The sequence below is a fragment of the Dermochelys coriacea genome, chromosome 21, assembly GCF_009764565.3.
Source record: "Dermochelys coriacea isolate rDerCor1 chromosome 21, rDerCor1.pri.v4, whole genome shotgun sequence".
Lineage (NCBI taxonomy): Eukaryota > Metazoa > Chordata > Testudines > Dermochelyidae > Dermochelys > Dermochelys coriacea.
In genome coordinates, this window is record NC_050088.1 from 12,403,542 (window position 1) to 12,430,168 (window position 26,627).

The following is a 26,627-nucleotide window of genomic DNA, read 5'->3' on the forward strand; positions in this document are numbered from 1 at the left end:
GGCACATTGGCTTAGATATTGACTGACATTTTAGCCCCTTAAACTATAACAACTGTGGATTTGATGATGGAAGTGTCTTGGTTTTTTTTAAAATAGACTTGAGGATTGTTTCCTTATGTGCGTTCTACTTTTGCCCAAATGAATAAGATGTTGCAGGTGAAAGAAATATGGTCTCTTGGCACAAGAGATTATAATAAACCCTGGTACTAGGCTGATGGGAAGACAAAAAACATGACCATGAGATCATGTAGCTGTGTGATGGGGGTGTACAAACCCCACACTGGGCAATTTGGGGTTAAGGGATTATTTGGGTTTTAGTCACTCCCACACACACCTGCAGCAAATGCTCCATCTGATGGAGGAATTAAGACAGGGAATTAGCTCATTTGGGTGGCAGAGCTGGTGGTGAGCAGCTCTGCAGCCTACAGCTCTAGCAGAGCTGAGCAGAGGAAGCCTAAGGGAAGAGAGGAGCAACCCCAGAGACAAGCAGTGAAGGAAGTATCCTGTGGACCTTGGACAATGGTAACCCCCTCTTACTTATTGTGGTTTGGGTTTCCCCACCAGGGGAAAATCTCGGACTAAGATGATGTGGGGGGAAAGGGGAAGAGGCCCAGGGAGGACCCCCTTAAGCAGCCTTGGTTGCCAGACCACTGATAGCCCAAAGGGCCCTGGGTGGAATGGGAAGGCCTGGGCTCCCCTCTCCAACCCCCTTGGCAGTCAGGAGTTGTGGCCGTGAGCACTAGGCCACGCTCCCCAACCGGACCCCGAATGAGGATTGTTACAAGCTGCTTTGGTGAGGAGCATGTGATGTTCCTGGTTTAAGATTCTGGGCCAGATTGCCAGCTGGTGTAAATCAGAATACTTCCGCTGATTTCAATGGAGCTTCGTCAGTGCACAGCAGCTGGTGATGTGGCCTATTATTACTGTAAGGGGAAAGCGTAGGGTTTATTGTTGCTGTCGGGTGGGGCTGGGCATCAAGTAGAAGAGAAGTGGTTTGGTAAAAGGAGGGTTACGTTTAGGGAGGTGGGAGTGCTGTGTGGAGACAGGAATAGGGAGTGAAGAATGACCTGAAGGAGGCTCTGGTGGCATGAGTGAAGATTAGACTCCTTTCCTACCACACTGTGGCCTGCTGCAGCCAGCTGGCAGTTCAGACCTCAACACAAGTTTTTGTCCAGTATGCTTTTGAGCACAGGATCAGTCTTGCCAAAGCGCACAGCCCTGGGCCACTATCTGATCATCACTTACAGCTGTAATTCCACTTAATAGGGCTTGGGATTCCTAAAGCTGTTTGTTTACAAAGGCTGTAGCCCCAGCTCAAGTTGCAATCAGCTAGAATGCAGTAGATGGGTGAATTGTCACTGGAGCTAACTTAGAATTGTGCTTTAGATTCTTTTAATTTTTTTTACAAATGATCTAGGACTTAAAATATCTTCTTAGCCCAGGAGGGCCAGCTTAGATGCAGAGTGGTTACTAAACGTTGGCAGGTATTCTCTGCTCTTACTGGGTCTAATTAAAGATGGCTTCAGGGCCACATTTTCCTGTTTGTACAAATCACTCTAGTCCCAGAAACCTGGTGGCATTTATCAGGGGGTAGCAGTAATGTGGGTCTCTTACCCAGGCCGCTTTGCCACTTATTGAAATTACCAAGTGGTAAAATTAAACTCTGACTTGCTGTGACTCTTGCTTCTTTGTGGAAACTTCCATAATTGTCATCGACTTGATAAGCAACTGCTAGCTCTTCAGCCTAGGAACCTATAAATGGGCCTGTCTTTGACTCCCTAAGATCACCCACCATGTCAGAGCATGGATGGAATTCAGGTCACCTGCCTCCCAATCCAGTGTCTCTTCCAGTGGGCTGATACCTACCTGCCCCTATCCAGTGCTGAGAGCTCATTCAATGTGCTTGGAGATCCTCAGCTAGAAGGGGCTATAGAAACAAGGACTGTTCAGGTAGCCTTTTGTAGCTCAAGGTTTGAGTCAGAAGCTGGTCCTGATTCCATCTTAAGTTCTAAGGCACTCTTAGGAATGAATGAACACACATCCCCTCCACCTGCCTGTCCCAAATTAAAAAGAAAATTCAGTGAATTGGATTCATGTGGAATGCATTATGAAACTCATGGAGCTTTTGTTTTACAGTGACAAATTATTGCTCATGAAGATGAAGAACCTCAAGCCTTCCAAGCACTGTTCAAGCTACCCCACGCAGTCAGCAGCCTTCAGTGCTAGCCTTCACCATACCCAGCCAGAGGGATCTTGGACAATGGCTGATGATTATGCCAAACGGTTACAGTCTTGTACACAAGAGGCAGCCAACAGCACTGACCAAAAACAGGAATGAAACTGCTGAAGAGTGAGTAAAATCTGTCCTCCTCCATTGTAGTAACTCCTTCTCGATTTGTGCAGTAACCTTATTTTTTCCCTAGGCTACACTTGCAGCAACAGAACAGCTGTAGACAAGTTGAGTGTTGCTACCTGTCTAGATCTAGTGTTTTAAAACTTTTTAGTAACCACAGGCTGGCACGACACCTACAAAACACTTGACAATGGTTAGACAACTCACTGCTCCCCTTGTCTTATACTCCGTAAGTGTTTTGTGTAAGGGGCTGTCTCTGTTGTGTGTACAGTGTCTAGCACAATGGCATGTTGATCCCAGTACAGAGCCTGTCTTAAGTAAATCATCACAGGGCTAAGCGGTAACCCCTGAAACGTGTGCAGAGATGATCTTTTGCATGTGAGCTTAACCCTTGCTGTGTGCACAGGGAAGGAGCTGCACCTGTTACTAGGATGCTAGGGTTGGGTCTTCAGCTCTATTTCCATGGAGCTGGAGGGTCAGGGGCAATCAGGACTGCTGTTCTTGTTTGTTAGACTTTGCCACATCCCCAGGAAGGAATCTAGGGCTAGAAAAAAGGGTGTATGGTGTTCAAATGGAAGAGGGAATAGATGCAGGAGTTCAGTTTCTTTTCCTTTAGTGGATCAGACCATCTGAGTGCCACTCGGTTATTTCACTCCCTGTTGTTTGCACAGTTTGGATTGTGGGGTGTTAGGGACAGCTCTTTATGGAACTAGCATGCCTGCTGTGAAAGCTGAATCGGCAATCAAATTTAGGCAAGGCTCGGGGTATTCTGACCCACAGCTCTTGACCAGACACTTTAACCAAGGGTCAAAGGCTTGTACTCTGAAAATCAGGTCTCTTTAAGTTGTCATGTTGGGCGCCCAAGAACTGAGCCCCAATATCACTAGCCCTTTCTGAAAGTCTTGGCCATCACTTATACCAGCATTAAATGGACTGATGTTTAAAGCTGGTGCATTAGAAGCTTATTGTGTAACTTGTTATAGCCAACTGAGCCTAGAATTGCATGAAAGATTGAAATGGGCCTGACACCTACAAACGTTTATGCTAGATGAACAAACAGCATTAATTCCAAAATCGGAAGTTGAATTTCAGTAGCTGTGTCCGAGCCCTTCAATCTGCTGGGAAAGGATGAGATTTCATCACTGGTCAGTGACAGCTCTGGCCTTTCTTTGAAAAGGCTCTAAAACCCTGCCCCTTGAGAGCTAAGCCTGGGAAACTCTTTAAAGAGATGTGACCTAACAGTAATGGTTGGCTGCTAAGGGTAAGTACTGCATGGGACCCAGGAACTGAACTTTGTCTGCCAGCTCTTGGGCAGCGCAGCCCCTGCAGTAAAGGAAGGTCCCCTTTGTTACCCTCACAGGCTCTGGCCTTCCACTGACAGGCTCCATAAGTTCATTCAATCTTCCTTGGCTAGGACAACAGTGGGCTCTGAGAGTAAAGCAGAGGAAAATGGGGGGGCTCTCTTCAGGGCTGTATAAAGGGTGAGCGGGATCCTGAGGAGCGAAAGGAACAGAACTGTCAGTAGAAAGCACAACAGGGGAATCTGCAGGCTTGATGGACAGCTCGGTCATTCAAAATTCCCTTTCTGCTTACTAGAGAAAACAGAGGCTACATGTAAATTATAATTCTTTATTACAGAAAAGAAACCTTACAGCTGCAGGATCCTGTAAACACCATGAGTAACACTGAACCAAATATAAAACATAAGAAACGAGTTGATCTTGTACCTGAACAGTTGGTGACATTCAGTGTCACCATTTACTTAGTTTTAAACTATGTTCCAGTGGAATTTGCTTTAGAACATTCCAAAAAGGGATATGGTAAAGGACACCATTGTGGGTAAACAGAATGGTTTATGTAAACCCTTTCTTAATTAGATGTATTCCATACCCCTAACTCACCAAGACCTGATTGTATGAAGTGCTGAGTGCCCTCAACACCCACTGAATCTAAAAGGGTCTGACCCTGTGAAAGGTGTTCAGGTGCCCAACCCCTGATGCTCCGATGCGGTTTGAGGGCACTGTGTGTGTGTGTACAGAAATATGTAAACTCAAATTCCAGACCATCTCTCCAGTATATATCTAGTTTACTTAAAACTGAAGGTGGTTCAGCAATAAATAGACAATGTACAACCCGTAAGGCCAATCACACTGGTGAGTACTCCCAATGAAGTCAATGAGTCTGCTCATATGAGCACCTCCCTACACCCCGAGGAAAGGACGCAACTGGGCCTTCCAGGAGGCAGATTTTTCTCATGTGCCATGTAAAGTCTTCGAGTATTTAACAGAAAGAAATTAAAACTAAGGACACACTTCTGTCCTGCCCTAAAGAGTTAGGAGGAGCTTTTCAAAAGCATCTAAAGGGATTTAGGAGCACCCAGCCTAGTGACTTTCCGTAGGCAGTTTTGAAAATCTCCTTCCTTTAGGCACTTGTAAGGAGAGGAAATCTGTTTGCTGTTCTTCTGAGGCCAAGAGCGAGCCACTGCAAATATGGGAACCTGGCCTCAGCGATAGTCAAGCATAGATACAAATAGAAACTAGATACACATCAGCAAGTGCTTGTCTCTTTTTAAACTAAAGCAGCGTTTGTATATTCGTAAGACAATTTGTGCTTAATATCAAGTTAAATATGGTGAGAAAAAATATACAAATATACCTTTAGCAGCAAGAGAGTCTAGTTTACAATCTGTAAACAGACAGAGGAAAAGAATGGAAAAATGCTTTGCGGGGAGAAGAAGAAATGCTGAAAGTTGATGCTTTTTTTAGGGGCTGATTTTAAGAAGCTGGGCTCTGTTTTTGTAGGCAGGCAAATGTGTAAGTGGTATGAGTTTCAATCACAATTAACTGCAGGTGTAGTTATTTGGAGGGGCAGAACTGAGCATTTGCACCCCTTTAAAAAAATGAGGACTTCACTCTTTGTACTGGAATCAGGACTGGACTAGCTGCAACTATTTTTGACCACGGTCATGGCTAGTACATTCCTGTATCCAGTCTGAACTGGGCCTTTAGTTCGCACGCCCCCCTCCCAAAACAAGTCAGGAGAAGCAAGAAATATTTTCTCTCAGCTGTAGATTTACTTCCTTACACAGTGTATATATAAAATGCTGCTAAAATTCTTTCCTCCTCCTATCTTTTTGCCTGTTTGACAGAATAAAATTACCCAAATCAGTTGCAAATTGGAAGGAAGGAGTCTGCCTTGAAATCTGCAATCGGATGGGTGTGGGGTGCTCTCATTGAAGCCCATGGGAATTATGAACGATTAGCTACAGCAGTTATAAAAGGAGGAAGAAAAAACTACCTACAGGTTCTGCCTAGGTAAATTGCTGAGCTGAGAGACTCTGGCTTAGCATGTGTGTGCAGCAAGAAACGGTGGTTCTTCGGGTACAGCGCCATCCCTAAAGGAGGTTCACGCATTTAACAGGCTAAGTCAGACAATTTATTTGGTAAAATATTATCTAGATTTGTTTTCATTCCAAACCACCTACTTCTCAGGTTAAGCTCAACAGCACAACCTTGTCCTTAATAAAAAAAGGTGATTCTGTCTTGCACAGAACTGTAAATGAGCCTGTGACCATCTGAATGCTACTTGTTAAACTAGCTCCACCTTTCTAGAGTACATGCTGGATGCAAAGCCTACTGGTGGTGCAAACATTCCTCCACACATGATGTTTTGCTGACACAATAGTGTCACATCTGTGCTCGGATGGAAAAGTGGAATCTGCTGTCTCATGTAACTGAGTGATTATTGTTAAAACAAAGGCAAGCGTCTATAATACACTTCTTGTTTGATGCTAATATTCATGGAATTCCCCTTCTCATGCTGAAGAAGTTGTTCTTTTTTTCACAGGTTTAGGTAAAGCTCAATCACCACCAATCCACATGGACACAGGCACCTGGGGAAATCTCAAAACTTCCAGCCAGGAAGAGCTTCCATCCCTTCCTTTTCAAGGAGACTGTGCTTGCAACTGCACCATTAGATTTAGGGACCATAGCTCATTATTAACATGCTTGAAATATTCCACTATAATAAGAGCGACTACAAGGATAAACCACCTTGCAAGACAGCGTGTCCCATGTCCTGGGATGAAATGATGCTGAGAAATTTCCCAACACAGGAGCGCTACTGGGAACCCACAAACCCCTTAGTCTCTACGAATCCGGCAGATCATTAGGAACTATTTGTGAGAATGGTGCGTTTAACCTATCGAGTTCGTCTACCTGGGGTGGATGATGCATCAGAAGTTCCTGGTCTTCTGAAACATCCTCACCTACTGCCACCAGGTTTGTTAGAGATTTGCTTCTAACACACTGGAAGTCAACGTGACGGCTCTTTCCTTCTTCTTTTTCCCAAGACATCTGGATGAATGGCCGTTGTACATAGTTGTATATAACTTCTGACCGGCCTCCGGATCTCCTCTTGACCTTCTCTTTACATGTGGGATAACCTGAAACATAATCAGCCTGTTAGTCCAATCCACCCCTTGCATGATTTGCAGCACCGCTCAAACAAAAGGAACCCTACAAAACAAGTTATGGCCTGGCAAGAATGCTGGGACAACACCTCATGCACTAGGTAGAAAGGTGCTCTCATTCCACGTTTAGACCCTGTAAGAATGAACTAGGACTAGAGTACAGAGCTTCAGATTCTGGCAGCAGTGGTGTTGGTGTCCAAACCAATTGTTCTCCCTTTTTTTATTTAAGGTTTGTGGTGGTGTTTAGGAAACAAAATTTACCTTCAATGCCAATTCGAATATTTTTCAGCCCACGCTCCTTTAAGACTGTTTTTGCAACATCACGGTTCTCAATGTACTTGAAGAATCTGTACAGCTTGGAACTGTAAAGAACTTGAGAAACAAAGTGATTCATTAGTCACAACAAGACATGCATCTCCATCTAGCATTTGGCTAATTGTTATCAGCTGGACTATTTACCCTGCAATGCCTGTGGGCTGGAAAAGTCAGCCTTAGGTATAATGCTCCCATTAATATCAATACAAACCTTGAGTGAAGGAGGGATTGGGTCCACTGACAAAAGCAGAGGAAATACACTATGAAAGTCTCTGTTTGAAGCCAGAAATCTAACAGCAGAGCAAAACCACCAATCTTCATTGGGATATTCGGCTTTGTACGTGTTAACAGAACTCCTACAGCCACTGATAGCAAAAGGTTAAAATCAAGCTCTGCTATATGGCTTATACAGAAACGTTCTACCTGACCCTGTCATCACTAAACACTTACCCATGCCGATATTAATGAGAACATTGTAAAAATATTTATTTTAAAGCACAAGTTTTTGATTAAATCTCCCACTCCATGGTAACCCATTCCCCCACTAATGAAGTCTCAACAGAATAATTTGAGTGAATCAAGCATTCTGAAATACACATCCAGGGTTTGGTCGGTCAACAAGTGCTCAGGACCTCTGTAAATATCAAGCCATTATCATCTTTTCAATACAAGGAAATGTCCTTAGCCAGGATCTGAGAGCCAGTCACTGGAAGCTATCTGTCACCCCATTCAACAAATGATTTTACAAAACAATTCTCAGTTCTTACTTTGTGAGTATTCCTCTCCCATTGGAGGTGGATGGTCTTCGTCCCAGTCCACTGTGTCTTCATCTGTTAATACTACAATGTGGCATTCACGTTCTCCTTTCTTGGCGCTACCCACCATTATGGGCAAAATAAGCTCTTCCAGGTAGTTATCAAACTGCTTGTGAGCGCCATCATTAGAGAGTTCATGCAACAAAGCACCTAAAAGGAAACCAATCAAGTACAAATTACTGATCTGCCACTGTGTTTTATACCAAACTGATGTCAAGCTGAAGTAGGACACACATTTCTGGGGGTATGACTCCTTAAGATGGTTTTAAAACCACCACTTCCCTTTCTGCATCACTCAATCTGATGATCTCAAAGCACTTTATAAACATTAACGACCAAAGCCTCAACCTCCCAGTAAGGAAAGTGTTATTCCCATTTTACAGATGGGAAACTGAGGGTAGGAAAAAAAATCAAGGCCAAATGGTTCAAAACAAGGCTCCTACTGTACATTTATAATTAGGCCCCTAAATAAGGGTGGCCTGATCTTCAGAGGTGCTAAGCATGCACAGATCTCTAACCCCAATGGCAGCTGTGTTTACTCAGGCCACCTGTAGATAGAGTTACGCACCCAAGCATGGACTCACTGGCTTGCCCACACTCAGTCACTGGGAGAACCTATAATTTCCAACTCCCACTCCCTTTAACCATCTCACTCTTTCACATAACATACATCCCAATGTTTTATTGATCATTGTATTAAATCTACAACAAATGAGAACCCATCCCAAGGCCCTGGGCACCTTTTACAACCACCTTAAAAATTCACATTCATACCAACAGTATCTCTAGTCCACTTCCCAGATCACAATGCTGGCAATAGCAAAAACAGAATACAAATTTTATGGCCATTACAAGGAACGATTTAAAAAAAAAAAGAAGAGCCCAGACCCAATTAATATAGTAAAATCATAATTGAGAATTTTGAATTCTTACAGTGAATTTAAATGTATGCATCTGTCACAGATCCACGGGATCAGCAGTAGGCACCCCAGGTTTCAAACAGGCTGTAGGAGGAACCCCTTCGGTGTGCCTGCCGGACTCCAAGGGGTCTCACTCTTCCTGCACAGGGTAGGTCAATGCTATCTCAACCCCCTCCTTAGACTGAACCTCTGGGGCACCAGCACTCCTGTTTCACAGTGAGTGCAGCAGACAGAGACGCCTGGCAGAGACTTGCACGCTCTTCAGGGATTAATGCATCTCAGCAAGCACTTGGAGTGACACTCAACAGTTGGGTTTGTTAGTTAATTGGAACACAGCATAGGAAGGCTTTAGGTTACCACAGAGAGCTGAAGGTTAAAGCATAGCCCATTCTGGTTAACCCAGACCTCAGCCAAGCTATAGTGAACCCCATTGTTCAAGCTCTGAGGCTCTCTCAGGCCTCGTCTACGCTAAACATTAGGTGGACCCAGCTACATCCGTGAGGGGTGTGAAAAATCCCCCCTCCCCCCCCCCGAGCAGCACAGTTAAGCCGACCTAACGCCCGGTGTAGACAATGCTAGGTCGACAGAAGGAGTCTTCCATTGACCTACCTACCACCTCCTGGAGAGGTGGCTTACCAACGCCAATAGGAAATCCCCTCCCCTCGGCATAGGTAGCGTCTACACTGAAGTGCTGCAGCATTTCAATGTAGACAAGCCCTTAGTTCTACCTCCTTTGTCAGACTCCTTCCAGCAGCCACTCTTACCCCCACCTCACATCTTCCCAGTCCTTTGTTGCCAAGATGAAGTTTGCCCAGCTTTCCTGCTGGGAGGTGGGGAAATCCATCTGCCTCTGGGCCCTTGGTTGCTAGAGCCATGGCACTACCACTTATGCCAGCCAAACTTATGTCGCTCACGGTTTATGTTGCTGAGCGATGTAAGTTTCACCGGCATCAGTGGGTAGCATGCATAGCGCCATGGCGACGGGAGAGCTCTCTCCTGTCGACTTAGAGCAGCTACACGAGCGACCTTACGTGGCAACCCTGGGTTGTAAACTGCCACATGTAGACCTGGCCGAGGGGTCAAAGTCCTGGTGATTGGATCGGCTATTATCTTCTCAGATTCACCCTAGATATGGGGTCAGCCCCAGCCAGCCCTTTTCAATGACTCATTCCGGCTCAGACAGCTGGGCGTCATTCATACCAATATCTCAGCCTGCTCTGAGAGCGAACTGTCCTCCTCCCATTAACGATGCAATGCATAAGGGAAACTGAGGCCCACACAGGGGTCACAAAAATATTACCTCATTACAGCATCATAACCAGCCATAGCCCTCCAAGTATTTAAATTCTTGCAATCACACACAAAGTGAAGAGCAAGAACTCGTATCCTGCAAGATGCGGAGCACTCTGGCCCTGGTCCAGCAAAGCACTTAAGCACACGCTTAGTTTTAAGCACATGAGTACTGCCACTGAAGTCAATGGGACAAAACTGCTCAAAGTAAAGCACATGATTAAATGCTTTGCTGGATTGGGGCCAAAGTGTGCAGCACCCTGCAGGATCAAGCCTTAACTTCTAGCTAATTTCCTCTCCCCCCCTACTTACTTAGGTCTTGACATTTGATTGTGTTGAAATCAAAGTTGATACAGAGGTAATCGCACGTATCTCTGAGATCAGGGATAGAAATTCCATCGGGGCAGTGAATCATTCCAGTTTTGTAATAGTCCTGTAAATAAATTGTTAAGGAGGAAGATGATGTTTCTTTAAAAAAGAATCTCAGGATAACCTGGAAATATTGTTGTTAATTAGCTTATCGTTCTGCGGGAAAACAGTCACGCACAATTTTGTTAGCTAGCAAAAAAAAGACAAAGCAGCTTTGCCGTGCAACAGAAGAATTATTCATGCAATTAATGTATGCAGAAATGGGGTGACTGAGGGCAGAGTTCAGAAACCAAAACGGTATAAAGGGAGGGAAAAGAAGTGGCAACACAAATTCAGAGATGGCAGATTGAGCCACGTAAAAAAGAGGAGATTAAGATTTATAATCCAAATGCAAAATAGTTCTGGAACGTAAATTTGAAAGGGCATGCGGCTGCTTTGAAGGAAGCACAGCTTTGCAAACACAATGAGCAACTGTTTTCATAGCTAAAAATGTGCCCGCACCAGCACTGTGTGAAATACCGTGGAGCTAATTCCTTCCGCAATTTCATATTCTCCCTTTTCATTTGGCCAAGTGAAGTTATATTCTCTACCTGCTCCAAACATTCTGGAAGATAAAAACACATACACAAATATATTTAATACATTCATAATGTGGACCAGATGGTGCACTGACATTAAAAACAATCCAAAAGAGTTCTAATATAGTTGGAGGCCCAAATGCAAATCGTAAAGTCCCAATAAAATAAAGCATCGATCTCAAACAGGCCCTGCTGTAGCAGAGTTCTGTGTCCAAAACTGAACCATTCCACTGTACGGAAGAAGTAGCAGTCACTATTCTGTGAAGGCTGGCATTCAACCTTGGGTCAGATAAATGCCTCTTGGCTACAAACGCCCTCCCACTGAGGTCCAGCTTGACGGGGGAAAAGGACAGCGGAGTGGCAATGAGCATATATACTTTGGCTAGTAGTAATCAAGCTAGTGAGTTTACGATCAGGTCACTTATCTGCATAATAAAATTTGTTATATTGGGTTGGAAGGGATCTCCAGGAGGCTCCTGGGACAGTTGGGGGACTAAGCCTCTGAATTACTCACAGCAGGACTGGGTTTCTATTAAAGTGATGGGGAGGAGTGAATGACATGACAAATAGCAGAAAGGCAAGGATTGAAGGGAGCCAGTGCACAGTGTCTCCTACTGCCATACTCACTGCTGATTCAGTACTGACTCGGAGCGGGGAGCACTACCTACTGAATCATCAATTTCCCTCTTGCTGGCTTCAAACTACAAGGTTTCCCAGCCAAGTGCTGAACCAGTCTGCTCCCGCTTAGCTTATGAGAGCTGAGATCTCACGTTCTAGTCCCTTTCGGAAAGCGTTTTTCCCATTTTAAACATCTTTAAAGTTACTGAAATCACCTACCTTCCCAGCATGGTGTCAGGATGAGCAGTGAAAATCTGCGGATTCACAACAAACCGAGTGCCATCTACAACAAGAGTCACTTTCTCCGGGGCCTGGGTTTGTGAACTACTGGTAGAGCCCATAGCGCTGCTTGCATTTCGTTCTTGAGCAATAAAATGGTCTAGATGTCTTTTACTCCCAGCTTTGGAATTAGTGCCAGTTGTATCTTCAGAGGTGGGTAACATGTTACTCAACTGGGGAGTTGCTGGGCAGGAAGCGTATCTGAATTCGGTATCTAAACCCAACACAAACAAATATTGTGAGAATGAAACACTATTAGCTGGATAAGCTCAGTTCATATTAAAACCCAAACAGTTAAAATAGAAAAGCTTTAGGTCATGCAAGAAGGAAGAGCTGCTGACTGACATCAACACTCCGAGTTGAAAATGGATGTCACTATATGGAATAGCATTTTGCAGGACATTATATTATGTAACACCACACTACAGCTCCGCCTGATGTCTGATCTAGGATCAGATCCAAACTTTCCTACAGTTCTAGGGAACTCCGTTTAATGTGGATGTTTAAGTGGATAAAATGGGAGCATAAAGATTCAAATGAGGCTGAGAGAAAATACACTGATACCTGTCTTAAGCAACCGCTCAAAGAACTGAAGATGGAGCAGAATCATACTCTTATTTCTGGACATTTGAGGATACTTTGAAGATGTCACTTGAGACAGGATGCACAGTATTAAGGGCAGCCTCTTGTGCTGGTTTCATTTAATTACCTTTCCCTATGGTATGTGTGGGAAAGGTTCAGCGAACTAAACAAGGCCAGCTGTTGGCACTAGTGAACTCTGCAATTACAGGGGCCCTCTTGGTGGATTTGGGGTTTAGAGTGGATATAAAAGTTATAATTTTGTGGAGTGTAAAAGGGCCATCATACCATTGCTTCCAAGTAATCCTATATGACCCTGGCCCGGCCCTGCAAGGGCAGGTTTGAAACAAGGGTGGCTTCTTTAAGAACGGTATAGAATAGGTCTGACTAATAACTAGTTTTAATTGAGAGCTGCTTCTAAACTGAGATATTAAATACACACATGTTATTTCCTTTCCGAGACACAGCCGTCACTTAATAAGGGTTTGACTGAAGCAATAAATCATTAGAGCTCAGACATTTGGGTATAAATATACAGGGCCTGTCATGTGCCATTAGTAACAAATATATGGGGTATAAACATAAAGAATGGGCCTGATTTTGTGAGATACCGAGTGCCCTCAATTCCCACTGAAGTCAAGTTTGGCGATGAGGACACGACATCTCACTGGATCATGTCCATTACTTGATAAATATTAACTGAGAAACAGCTTTTAATATGAATTATATATGTAGCGGTCAAGTACATGATAACCAGGAATAGGCTGATAAAGACGGGGGCTTGCTTCAGTGGATTTCCTCCTGGCTGCTTGGGAAAGAGACATGATGATCTTTCCAAGACAACACTATCCCAGACCGAACCTGCATCTTTCATACTGACATGATTAACACAGATTTTGCAAGTGCAAATAACTAAGTAAGGGCACATGTAGGTGCACGTTCAATTCTGTACACTCACAAGTGCAGGCCATTTCAAGGCCCGGCTGAAAATGTGTCCTTCAGTATCCTGAATTGCCTTCCGGATCCTGGGAAACACTTCCCCAGGAATCAAAGGACCTTTGAAACCATGTCTCCCTTAGTTACGTGTTGTTACAAAGTAAATGTGTCCATCATCCTTACCATCATTCCTGGGCACTGAAGAAATGTTAGGGGTCTGACTATCTTCTTCTGGATCATGGATTGGAGGAGTTATATTTTCTGCAGAGTGACTGGACTCTTGATTTCTTGACTGGTCAGTCCCACTGGCACAGTTAATATTCATGCTGGGTCTCTGTAACGCAAACCGACTGCCAGTCCTTAGAGAGGTCCTATAAGAGAGGATCACAGGCTAGCAGGGTTGGAAGAGACCTCGCAGGTCATTGAGTTCAACTCCCTTTACCTAGGGCTGGATCTGAAGCCCATTCAGGTCAATGGGCGTCTTTCCAGTGACTTCAGATCAAGTTTATATTACCTACTCTAATCCATGGAGAGTTTTATCTAATCTCATTTTGAATGGTTCACCGAAGTCTCAGTGACTTTCCCTGGCAGATGTTCTGTTGCAGAACTTTAGAACTGTAGAACATTAGGAAGCTCGTCCTACATCTAAACTAAACTTGCCATTTTTAGATGAACCTTTTTGACCCTCAGCAAGGGTCCCAACCTCATGCCTGCTCCCTCTCACCTTTGCAGTCCTTTCGTATCCCATCCCTGCCAAGCACCAGAAGGTAGAGAGCTTCCTGTGTACTGACTGCAGTCACCAGGGACAACAATGGGGTTCCAAGGAAAGAAAAGGGAAGACCATTGGGGATTCACTGATGGCAAGTCTCAAACAAACCCTCCCTCCTAGAAGGCAGACACCCTCCCTCCTCTGAGTACAATGTCCCCTAGAGGTTCCTTCAGTAGCTACTCTCTGAAGAGTTTGTGAAATTACATTTTTGTTCAGTGTTGAATAGGTTCTCCCCCCTTCACACAATTTCCTCCCAGTATTTGTGTAGTGCCATCTTATCCCTGCTTTCCCCTTGAACCTTCTTGCACATGAGGTCTTCCAATCCTAAAATGCAATACCTAAACCCTGTCGCTTTTTCACCTCAAACATCTTAATAATCCAGCCTTTCCTCTCCATCCTTTCTACTAAAACCCTGTCTCAGGGTTAGGCTAGGTGTGTCTCGGTGATCTCTCTGGTCTCTGAGTGCACCCGTTGGGTACCAGCCTCATGACATTCCTCTCCTGGGGTAGAGACATGCAATTCTCCCACTCTTAGCCTGGGCCTTGGGTCCCAGTACCCTGTGTATCAACCATGCTAAGCCAGCAGGTCCAAATGGGTTTGGCACTTGCAGTTCTTCCCTTTGGGAGTCTATGACCAGTGATAAATAGTAATCAGAGAGCCTTCTTAAACCAACGTATTGTTGAATCTTAATTACACGAACAAAGCATAAAAACAAGAGAAAAACAATAAATGGTCTATACACATCTATCTTACCTATGGGGTTACCATCCCCCCCCCCCGAAGGGAACCTAGAAGGCCTAACTTCCTCAGACAGCCCTCCCAGTGTGCCAGTCTGTCCCCCAAAGAGCCCTCAAAAAATTGAGTGACTGCTGGACAGAGTCCTTTTAACTGTTTATAGTCTTTTTCATCTGCTGGTTCCCAGCACTGGCAAAACAAGCTTTGTAACCTGGCTGGAGCCCAGAAGGTATGATCTTCAAAGTTAATAGCTCAGGCCACTTGGAAATGCTTGCCAGGAGATGTCCTATCTCAAACCACTGTGTTGCCTTCCTCTTGGTTTCCCAACTCTGTTGATTTAACCCAGTGCTGCTGTATATTAAACCTCCCAATACTTAACCCAATACAATCATACAGTAACTATCCCGATAACTATATCGCATACAGTGTTCCTGCATTATTACCGAGCAGTCCCACGCTTGCCAAACCCTGGTCCGGGCCTTCATCAGCTCTTGCTTTAACTAAAGCAACCCCCACTCCCGTGTACGCTAAAAGCCACCTCTTCCACTTTTCCCATTGTGAGCCCATCACCCCTACTCCTTGTATCTAGTCATTGGTTTCTTCTCATTCCACATTAAGTTCCCTTTGTCTGTCATTATCTTCATAAAGCTCTACCCATCTATCTGTGCTCGTTTCACCCAATCCCTCTGTATCCTCTCTCCCAACAACTCTTCTTTGCCTCTTTCTCCCATTCTCAATTTGACACTTTCATGCCAGGCCTGATACAAGACAACTTTTCCCTCTCTTTGCTTTGGGAGCCCGCCCTTTGATCCTTCAAATCCCTCTTATTTTAAAAAAAAACTTTCCTACACTGATTTCACTAATGAGGTGTCTACCACTTCCTGAGCTTCAACCATGATTCAGTTGTATTGCCTTTCTCTCAATTAGAGTCTAATGTCTTCAAGTGTGTTCTGTAAAACAGGACATAACATGTACCAAGCTACAGAATTAGTGAATAAAATAGATTAGATAATGAAACAACGAGCTACTGATAAATAACAGCGAAGGCGCTTTTCAGTCATAATGCGCCAAGAGGGATGATCTTAATGAGCAGTACAACGGAGCTGAACTAAGGGTTTTAGGACTGTCATTAGTGCAGCTCAATGGAAGTGTTTCATTCCCAATTAGAAATTAACAATAGCGACAACTAATTATTTTTTCTAAATGGAAACACTAATTTAGCAATGTATTTATTTCTGCATATTTTTAGCAAAGAGGCTGCTTGTGCTTCATTAATATTCATGAGAAAAAAATAGTTCCTTGGCAACCACAGCACCTTCTTCTGAATCGCAATTCTATTTTAGATACGTATGACTGGCTCCAATGGATACACAGCAATGTGAGAGACCTAGTAAGGACATTTCAGTGAGGAAATTTAAGAGATCACAATGCAACATTGCACAGAATTCCTATCACCAATTACTAGAATTTGGTCACACTCATCCTACTGCACGACAAAATGAATCGCCAAGTAATGAACACCTTTAAACGAACACAACATGACACAGCTCTGTTTCTAGCAACTTATGCCTGCAATAAGACTGAATATGTACATCCACAAACTGCAGCACACTATAAACCCTCCAATGCCATTGCAAAACTGACTTTCATTTAATTTCAAACTACTTAAAAATTCACAACAATTCTTGACAGGTTTCAGAGTAGCAGCCGTGTTAGTCTGTATCCGTAAAAAGAAAAGGAATACTTGTGGCACCTTATAGACTAACAAATTTATTTGAGCATAAGTGAGCTGTAGCTCACGAAAGCTTATGCTCTAATAAATTTGTTAGTCTCTAAGATGCCACAAGTCCTCCTTTTCTTTTTACAGCAATTCTTGTAACTCATTTTGATACAGACCTATAGCATATATTTAAAAATAAATCAATTAAGATCACAAAGCTTTATCAGACATTTTTTGTCCTGGTCCACATGTAAAACCTATACTGGCATAGCTGCTGGTTAGGAGTGCCGTTTGTTTGGTTTTTTTACACCTGCATAGCTATGGCAGTATAAGCCCTACTGTAGGCACTCACAGACTGGCATAAAAATGACTTTGCCAGCATAGCTCATGTCTCTTGGAGAACCGGTGTGACAGTAGAACCACTTTTTTTCTGATATAAGATTTGTCTACACTAGGAGGGTTTGCTGGTATAGCTATACCACAGCAAAACTTTTCTAGTGTAGACAAGACCTTACTCTATACATTTACATCAAACCTTCCAAATACACTACATTTAAGCAATGATAGGTGACAAGGAAATACAGCTACCTATTGATCATAATTTTATAACTATCAAATAGCTGCTGTGATCAAATCTCAACTGAATTTTTTTGATCAGTCAACCAACAAATCTTGCCATCAGCTTTGTTCTGGATTAAATACACATATATGTCAGAGATTCCATGAGCCATAAACTGATCTCCAGCATTCTGTAGGCGCCTGGATTGAAATGACTCAATCCTTTCTCATAATTTCTTATAAACCAGTGTTATGAAAGAGAAAGCTAGATGTACCAGACACCTATAAGTTGCAATAAATGTAATATGACTCGGATAGCTTTTTTACTTTTTACATAACCTGCTGAATGTGTTTTTTATAAGAAGTTGGCTTTCCGACACCTTATTTCTCATCCCCTTCCCCGCGCATAAGTAAGCGAATTTAGTGCTGGTGAAAGGTACCAGACTAACAGTCCTCAAGATGTAGCAGCAGGTACATACCAGTATCAATCCCGCGAGTTCTTAGAGGCAACGTGGCTGGTGTTCCCCATTGATTTCAACTGAAACTGAGAGCGCTCAGCCCTTCTGAAAAACTGATGCACTGTGAATAATGCCAGTTGTGTTTCCACTGCAGCAGTGTGGCTCCACTCTTCCCCCAACAAGAGTCTGTGCCTTATAGACGTGACTAAACCCCAGTTTTGGTGGATTAACAAAATAGGTGTTATTGAGTCAGCATTTTATGCCATGACCACACGTGAATGGCACAACAGATGCTTATTTAATGTACCTACAATTATATGAACAATCCGGCATGGAAAATGGTTCTTAAGCCCATATAACAAGGCTATATTGAAGTCCTTCCAGTTCATGAATGTCCTGACTGGGGTAAAGGTACATCACCTTAGTCCTTACCATGGTGGGAACAAGCATATAAATAATAATTAGCACTTTTCATCTTCAAAGCTCTTTACAAACAATAACTAATTAATTCTTTGAACACGCATCTGAGGTACTGTCAGAAAGTGTTTTAATAACAGCAAACAAAGGCACAGGGAAGACAAGGACTTTTCCAAAAGTAGCCACGGATTCTGAGTGCCCAACCTAAAACAGCTTGGGCCTGATTTTCAGAGGTGTTGAGGGCCCTCAGCTCCAAATGCCTTCAACTGGACTTTTGGGTACTGAGCACCTCTAAAAATCAGGTCCATCATGTCTCAAGTTCAGCACCCAAAACAAGTTTTTGAACTTCTAGGCTCTGACCTTGCAAGGGAGTTAGTGCCAGAGCCAAAATTAAAACTCAGGTCTGGTTCCTGGCATTTGAATTTACTTAGGCTACATCTTCACTACCCACTGGATTGGTGGGTAGTGATCGATCTATCACGGATCGATTCATCTCACGTCTTGTCTAGACGCGATAAATCGATCCCCGAATCAACGCCTGTGCTCCACCTCGGCAGGAGGAGTAAGCAGAGTCGACGGGGGAGTTGCCGCGGTCGACTCGCTGCAGTGAGGACAGCCAGGTAAGTCAAATTAAGATACTTCGACTTCAGTTACACGAATAGCCTTAGTGTGACAATTTGAGGAACCTACCTATGTGCATATTATGAAATCTGTGAGTTATATGAAATTGTTGTATCAGTGAATGTCTCAATGCATAGAGAGTCAGCCATGGGCTGGCGAGGTCCCTGGTATCAGCCATCCTGTCTGGAAGAAGCTTCAGAAAAAAGAAAAGTTGTTAAACTTAACGATTAGGCTCTAGCCAAACAATGGATATGCAAAGAAGGGTATCAGAGATGGAAAACCACTTTGATCAAGTTTATCTGCAGGGAGTGCAGAATGGAAAATCTCCAAACAGGAGAACAAAGGGACAGAGGTGATAGAGCAGAGGCTCAAAAAAACTAAAGGAAACTTGGGGCAAGAGAGGTCCAGAGGGGCATGTTTTCATAGCAGAGGGGACAGTTTTTGATTGAGGTATCAGCTGAGAAAAAAAGAAGCTGGCTTCAGGAGACAAACTCACTCTATTTCTCGAAGCTATATACAGGAATGGGGTCCTGGACTCTGACCAAATCCCAAAGAATTCTCAAGAATGGAGAGGAAACTGAGGCAGGGAAGGAAGGTGGTTTATCATTTTGTTTAGATCTGTGTATCTCATGCCATCCAAAGTAAACAGTAATTACCTTAGAAACCTTTACAAAGCCTGTGTGTTATATGCTTCAACTATCATGCATTACTGAAGAGATAAACTGTAAACCAGAGTGCCTGCAAGGCTGGAGCTCTGGGAAAGAGTGTGCTTAAACTACTGGAATTTCTTTGCAGGGAGGGAGAAAACAGGTCAGCACTGGATCTGGGGGTCTCAGGCAGCTGAACCAGGAGGTTCCACTTCTGTGAAGGGGTAACAGACTGTGCCCAGAAAGTGTGTCAAGAGGTCAAAGAGTGCTGGAGTCTACTCAGATCAAGTGAAGTTTAAGAGCACATGGGTTCTGTGTAGTGGGGCCCACATGCAGCAGCCTACTGACTATCTAGCAAGGGGAGATTTACAGGGCTGATATACTTGGCTTGGGATATTTGCCCATTTCCTGGAAAAGGAAGTCTCCATTTTAAAATAACGTAGAAAATTAAAACAATCCTCAATAATCAAGAGATTGAGAGAAAAATTGTGTTGGTTACAAAACTGGAAGGTGCAGGGTTATCTGTCGAGATTCACTGAGGAATGCTGTAAAACACTACAAAGGCAGTCTGGCAGGGAAAAAGGAAGTACAGCTTTTACAACATTTTAAAGTGAAAACGGACACAGCTTCATTTGGTACAGCATCTTTCGGACAGCCTGCAAAACACTCTGCAGAGTTAAATAACAATCAGGCTGATGCTTGTTCCACATGATTCTCAATAAGGTAGAACCCTCTGTGATGTTGCACTCCATAATGTTTTATGGAAATATGCTTATGAGTGTGAATGTGATGTAACTGGAATATGCTTTATGCAAAACGTTTCTTGTAATGTATTATTACAAAGTTTATAATCTACTGAGTGTGTTTGTCCTATTTGTATGCATGTATCATTCTTGTATCTGAAGCTAGAAATATGAAGTATAACTCTGAGGTCCTATTGTAACTATGCAAAATGTGGGCCATTAATGGTGGTTTAGAATCTTGATGGCTCCCATTGACTAGGACAATTGGTTGTAGATGGTTTATTTACCAGCAAGCCTTCCTGTGGATGTGTGGCCCAGCACATGGGTAATGAAGAATGAGGTCTTACAGTGACATGTGACCATGTCACATGATACTGAAATCCATCTTAAATCTGGTACTTTTCCATTTAGAAGGAGGGGTGGGGACCCAGAGAGACAAGAGATTCCCACTTTGTGCCAAAGCTATAAAAGGGGGTGGAACAGAATAAAAGGGGCTGCCAGTCATGAGAATACCCCTAGTTTCCACCTAAGATGTCTGCTGGAACTAACAAGGACTGTGCAGAGGAAAGGATTGGGCCCAGACTAGGAATGAGTCTAGTCTGTGAAAGAAGCTTATTGGAACATCTCTGAGGGTGAGATTTTACCTGTAAACAGTTTCTTAATGTATTAGGATTAGACTTGCATGTTTTGCTTTATTTTGCTTGGTGACTTACTTTGTTCTGTCTGTTATTACTTGAAACCATTTAAATCCTACTTTTTATTCTTAATAAAATCACTTTTGTTTATTAATTAATCCAGAGTAAGTGATTAATACCTGGGGGAGCAAACAGTTGTGCATACCTCTCTATCAGTGATATTGAGGGCAAACAATTTATGAGTTTACCCTATATAAGCTTTATACAGAGTAAAACAGATTTATTTGGGGTTTGGATCCCACTGGAAGCTGGTTGTCTGGGTGCTGGAGACAGGTGACCTGTTGAGCAGTTTTTGGTTAAAGTCTGCAGCTTTGGGGGCATGGAACAGACCTGGGTCTTAGTTGCAGCAGGCGAGCATGTCTGGCTCAACAAGGCAAGGTTCTGAAGTCCCAAGCTGGCAGGGAAAACGGGTTCAGATGTAATTCCAGCACATCAGGTGACAGTCCCAAGGGTGTCTCTGTGACCGAACCTGTCACACCCTCCATTTGGATCTTCCCTGTTGTGCACTGAAAGGTGGGGGGATGGCTAGCTGCCTCTACTACACTATCCTTCCCTGCTCCCTGTGATACTAGGGATCACCCCCCACAGCACACAGTCCCCTCACACAGATATTAGAGGGTTTGACTGGGCCACCTATGACAGAACAAAATAAAAAATAATTGTAAACAGAGAACATGGCAAAGGAAAATAGTTAAAGTCTGTTCACAATAATAAATATCCAGCAACCAAAGTTCATCTGTATTTAGAGTCTGGCAAATCCGAAGATATCCGCTGTATACCTATGGATATTTGCATCCGCGGATGCAGATATCCGCAAACATGGTCTGCAGATCAGATGCAGTTTTGTATCCCAGCAAGGCTCTATTTATATTCAAAGTATTTTATTAAATGAAAGATAATAAAAACCTAGTGCAGACCAGCTGTCTCCTACTAACTCTTATTTTCATAGCGATACTATGTCCTTCTTCCTTATCCCAATACAAATTTGATATTTAGTTAATAGTTTTTAAAGACACATTACCAGGTGGTTTAGGTTAGGAGGTTTTATAAAACCTAATATTAATGGAAATTTTTCATACATTAAACTGAATTTTGTTTGGAATTAAACATTTCCTTAGTGTTTGGCAACCCTGCCCCAGCACTGAAGGACTGTGCTTTTTGCATGACAGCAGGAAAAGTAAAACTGACTAAAAACAGTGAAAGTGACTAGTTTAATTCACCATTCGAGATGCTAGAGGCAACAAAGAAACAATCTCACATTTAAAATTCTTCCAACTTAATAATTTAAAGTGTAACCAAGATGAATAAAACAAAATCTTAGTTTTAAGGTGACAGTGTCCCTTTAAATCCGCAAATAAATTTCCATATGGAACTAGGATGAGAAACATGAGTTAAGCAGGAAATACACACTTAGAATGGGTGTGCCTGACCTAATTCTATACTACATAATAATTTAGAACAGGAATGTATGTGTACTCTAATTGTACGCCTTTCTAAAGGTTTATCCGTGCGGCAATTTCCTAAGACACATCCTGAGAACATGCCAAAATGAAAGGAAACTGCACATTTGGCTACGCCTTTACAATTCCTAGTTTGGAGAGTAAAACGGAGATTGCACAAGAGGTTAAGAAAAATGAGAAAAAAATATAGAAGGAACAGCATGTCACAAGAATTAGTATTGGGGCCACTTTTGTGAATTTTGTATCTATACCTAGGGAGGAAGCAATAAACACAACGGAATAGGTTTCTGATGTGACACTGAGGGAAGCCCGTATCCCTTGGGCCTCTGCTCAGCAGCCAGGCACAACTGCAGCCCATGACTGTGGCACAAAAGATGAGAAGGGGTGGGAGCATATCCCCAAGCACTGGTGAACACAGGTGGGTGGAGATTTGGTGTATAGTGCTCCCCCCATGTGTTGGAGAACTACGGCAAGGAATTCTTCCCTGAGGTCTCCATGGGTCAATGTGGCTTCAGCACAAGGCTATGCCTATATATAGCACAATTGGGACCAAAGGGAAGAGGGTGATAACATTTAGCATCACTTAAGACTGAGGGGATGTGGCAGATAAATGATTTCTGTAACTCATGGGACAGAAAGGCAAAAGAACAAGAAGTAATATATTCTCAAGCTACAAAAGAGGCCCGAGAAAGACCTGGATGGGAAGGAGAGGATAAAATGGAACTCCAAACCCAGGGTCTGACAGCAGGACAAAGTAGACAATTCCAGTGTGTATACCAGAACCTCACGAATGTCGGGGAGTCTCAATGAGGAACAGTGAAATTATGGACCACTCCGGAGAGGGCCAAGAGTTGGGAGAACAAGCCCCACTGGCTGATTGTAAGTGCCCTACCTCCGATTTCAGTGAGTTACAGAGAGGTGTGGTGGAGCCGGGGGTTATACGTTGCCCCAGTTGACAGTGGCGAATAGGTCATCACCCACATTAGCCTTGCCCCCAGATGTATTGTGTGTCAATAAACTGCTAGCCCGACAACTCCTTTTTGATAGGGATTATTTGGCTATACTCCAGAAACAGATTTTTCTTGGAGAAAGATGGGATTCAGAAGTGTGATGAAAAAGCAGGAAAGTTAATTTACACACACACACACGCACACACACACACTTACAGCTCCATTAGAGGGCAATAGCAGACAGGGGCCCAGTTCAAAAAGGCGGGACTCCACTGAAACCAATGGAGTTCAACTGATGTAAATTAGACCAGAATCAAACTTCTGGAGTTTTGGCTGGTTAAAATTATTAGGCTTCCCATATGGTATCATATATATTATATCTAAAGTATAGGAGGCTGGAGGTATCACCAGACTGCACTGATTCTCAGGCTTTACCTTGGGTGCCCCTGCAGTCATAACAAACAAAATGGAGTTGGTGCAGAGGGGTTTCAGTGGGCTTGGGAGAAATCGAAACCTGCTATATTGTTTCTGCTTCTTACCTTTTCTGAACTTTCCTCTTTTTGGTCTGCTTTGCTCCTTTCTGTGCATGACACATACGAAAACGACATCAGCAAAACAAATCTTCACAGTAAATTGTATCAAACTAATAAAGAGGGAGAAAAGTCTGCTTTTCTATTTGTCATTCAAAAAAGCTAGTCTGAATAAACATGAACTATCATTCTTTATCCACTCAAGCATAAAAGTGAGTCCATGGCTCCATGTTCAGTGCCAGTAATGTATGGTTTTTAACAGAGGGAGGTTTTTGTCTTGCAGTAATACCATATTATGCAGTGTGTAAATCACACTGATTCTCTGCCTGCAGTCAGTAAGTGGAGCTATCATTAAACAGAAAAAACGAATTGCCTCTCAAATACATACAGTAAAAAAGTGACTTGTTACAAAGCTGAAGCTACTGTTACTGAAACTTCTGCACAATTTGTGCACACAATAACATTGATGTTTGATCTTTTATATTTTCAGTCCCATATTTTTATTGCCAACGGTTATTCCAAATATTTAATATGTAATTACTTCACATATTCATTATTGAAAAATAATTCACTTCCTTCAATAATTAAAAAAAAATGCAGAGCCACTACATAATCTTTAGCCTTCGATATGCCTGCCCTGTAATGCTGCCCTTTTCCATTTTTAGCCTTGTTATGAACATTACACAATCATAAATTACACAATACTCTCTCTAGAACGCTTCGTAATTATGGACAACAAATTCTTACACATGTGAGCTATGTGAAGGAATTTTATTTTGCTTTGTGACCTACAAAGCCTTTGACTGCTGCTTTCAAACTGTATTCCTTATTTTCAGCTAAGTTCCATGGTCTGAACAGTTTCTCAGATCCACAGGGCCTCCTGTCACTAACAACTGTTAAATGTTTATGAACATTTAGGAAATTCTCAGACAAAAAACTTTGTTAATACTACACGCTTTAGCAGTATGACGATTTGAAATTAAAATCAACCAAAAAAGAAGATGAAAATATTTGGGACATGTGTTAAGAAGAAGGCCAGAGCATCTGCAGGTGTGCCACTGGGCAGCTGGAGGAACATGCAAAAGGGCCAGTCAAAAGAATCCCTCTATCAAATGCTAGAGAGAGAGAGGGAAAACTTATGTGACTTAATAGAGAACATGCAATGAGCAGCCAGGATAGACAGTGATAGCTGAGCCCCGTTTGTGCCGTAAGCAATATCTGACAGCATGAGAAGGATTCAGATTGAGGCATACTGCCAGGCATTGCTGGGGCTGGTGGATTTTTTTCTTTAAATAGAGGATTTTTCACATTTTTGTGGAACGCTGTGATGGTACAGTACTTCACATTAAGTGAATCTCTCCATCATGTGCAGATCTCTACACACAAACACAACAGCAGTGGCATAGCCCTTGCTTCTTAGTTCCTTCTCTTTTGAACTAAAGACAGAAGTTACCCCAGGTGTCCTATAGATAGGCATATACTACAAAGTGCAATGTTTAATTCTCTGTGGAATCTTTTATGGTGACTGACAGGTTGCTTTGTTTTAACAAGGACAGTAGGCTAATGAGCATCTTGGATGTGAACTTCAGGAGATTACATATATATTAATTTAGACCAAGGAACAGTAGATCCAAGATATGTACAAACTGCAAATTATTAGCTACAACCCTGATCATGACAGCCAAAAATTACCTGGAGCACATTTTTATGTACAAAACATTGCACATTCTCCTCTTCTCTCGTAATTCATGCAATCAGATCCAAAGCAAACAACAAAGATACATCTCAAATATATCTTGATACTACAATGGCTCTTTTTACATAGTTTTTCTGATGCACGCTAGATGGCACATTGAAATTTCTCTTTTGGTAAAGTCACAATCACAATCAGGTAATAAAAGGGCACTTTTACAGTATGAAGCAGCATGCACACGCATTACAAAATGACTTTCCTTTTTTATGAAAGAGCTCTATTAATACACAGTGGATTCATTTTGCCAACAGTGTTAGAATTATAGAAGGAAAGAATGTCCACAAGGATTCATGCAATTCAGTAAATCCCAAAAATTCTGGTAACAGACTTTACATTTTAAAGTCTGATGAAATGCCTGATTGTTTCCCTCTATTCTGCGTATAGTACTTTACTGTTAGCAAGGTTTATTGCATTTCTCATTTATTTGAGTCCTAATAGAAATTCACTGTTTCTACAAATGTAATCTGAAACTACGGTCTGGAATATGGCTTTAGTGGTTTAACATAGCACATCCACACCATGATTTAAGGGCCATGTTTTGCCAGTTTAACCTTTAACACTGAAACACCCCGTTCTCCCACTGATGGTTGGATGATTTACATGCAAAACAATTATTATTATTATTGGGAGTTACATCAATTCTCTACAGAAACAGAATCTTCAGAGTTTTCTTGGCAACACATGATCAGCAGGAGGACTTAACACACAATGAAAATTAATTGGGACTTATCTAATTGTATAGAACTAATTATGCTTTCAGGACTGCTTGGGAAAAGAGTGAGCAGAGAGCAGTGGGAGGAGAGAAGATGATGGGGAGCTGGTACTCCTGACATGCCACAAAGCAGGGAGGGCTGAAAGCAGTGGGAGGAAGGGGAGGGTGCATGGAAGTTTAGGACTAGAGGGAATCAGGGAAGGTCGGTACAGTGGAAGGAAGAGGAGGGAGGAGCCAGGAATAGGAGTTCCTGGGAACTGGTAGTGGGGGGGGGACTGGGGGAGTGGGAGACTGTGAATGGGGAATCACAGAATATCAGGGTTGGAAGGGACCTCA

The 26,627-nt window shown here is 42.8% G+C and overlaps 1 protein-coding gene across 5 annotated transcripts in view; it reads right to left on the minus strand.

The window, feature by feature from the left end:
* Nucleotides 1–6,200: 6,200 nt before the first annotated feature.
* Nucleotides 6,201–26,627, minus strand: part of KCTD20 (potassium channel tetramerization domain containing 20) — a 43,743-nt gene continuing 23,316 nt past the window's right edge. For 2 of the 5 annotated variants that reach the window (XM_043500636.1, XM_038379666.2), the window contains 7 exons: nucleotides 13,707–13,894; nucleotides 11,949–12,222; nucleotides 11,035–11,137; nucleotides 10,477–10,597; nucleotides 7,907–8,104; nucleotides 7,086–7,196; nucleotides 6,201–6,797 (listed from right to left, as the gene is read on the minus strand). In XM_043500636.1, coding sequence (XP_043356571.1) covers nucleotides 6,502–6,797; nucleotides 7,086–7,196; nucleotides 7,907–8,104; nucleotides 10,477–10,597; nucleotides 11,035–11,137; nucleotides 11,949–12,222; nucleotides 13,707–13,848 — 1,245 coding nt within the window. In that variant the 5' untranslated portion in view covers nucleotides 13,849–13,894 and the 3' untranslated portion in view covers nucleotides 6,201–6,501. Of the gene's footprint in view, nucleotides 6,798–7,085; nucleotides 7,197–7,906; nucleotides 8,105–10,476; nucleotides 10,598–11,034; nucleotides 11,138–11,948; nucleotides 12,223–13,706; nucleotides 13,895–23,835; nucleotides 23,940–26,627 lie in introns of all 5 variants that reach the window. The other 3 variants (XM_043500637.1, XM_043500638.1, XM_038379661.2) reach the window with 2 other exon arrangements.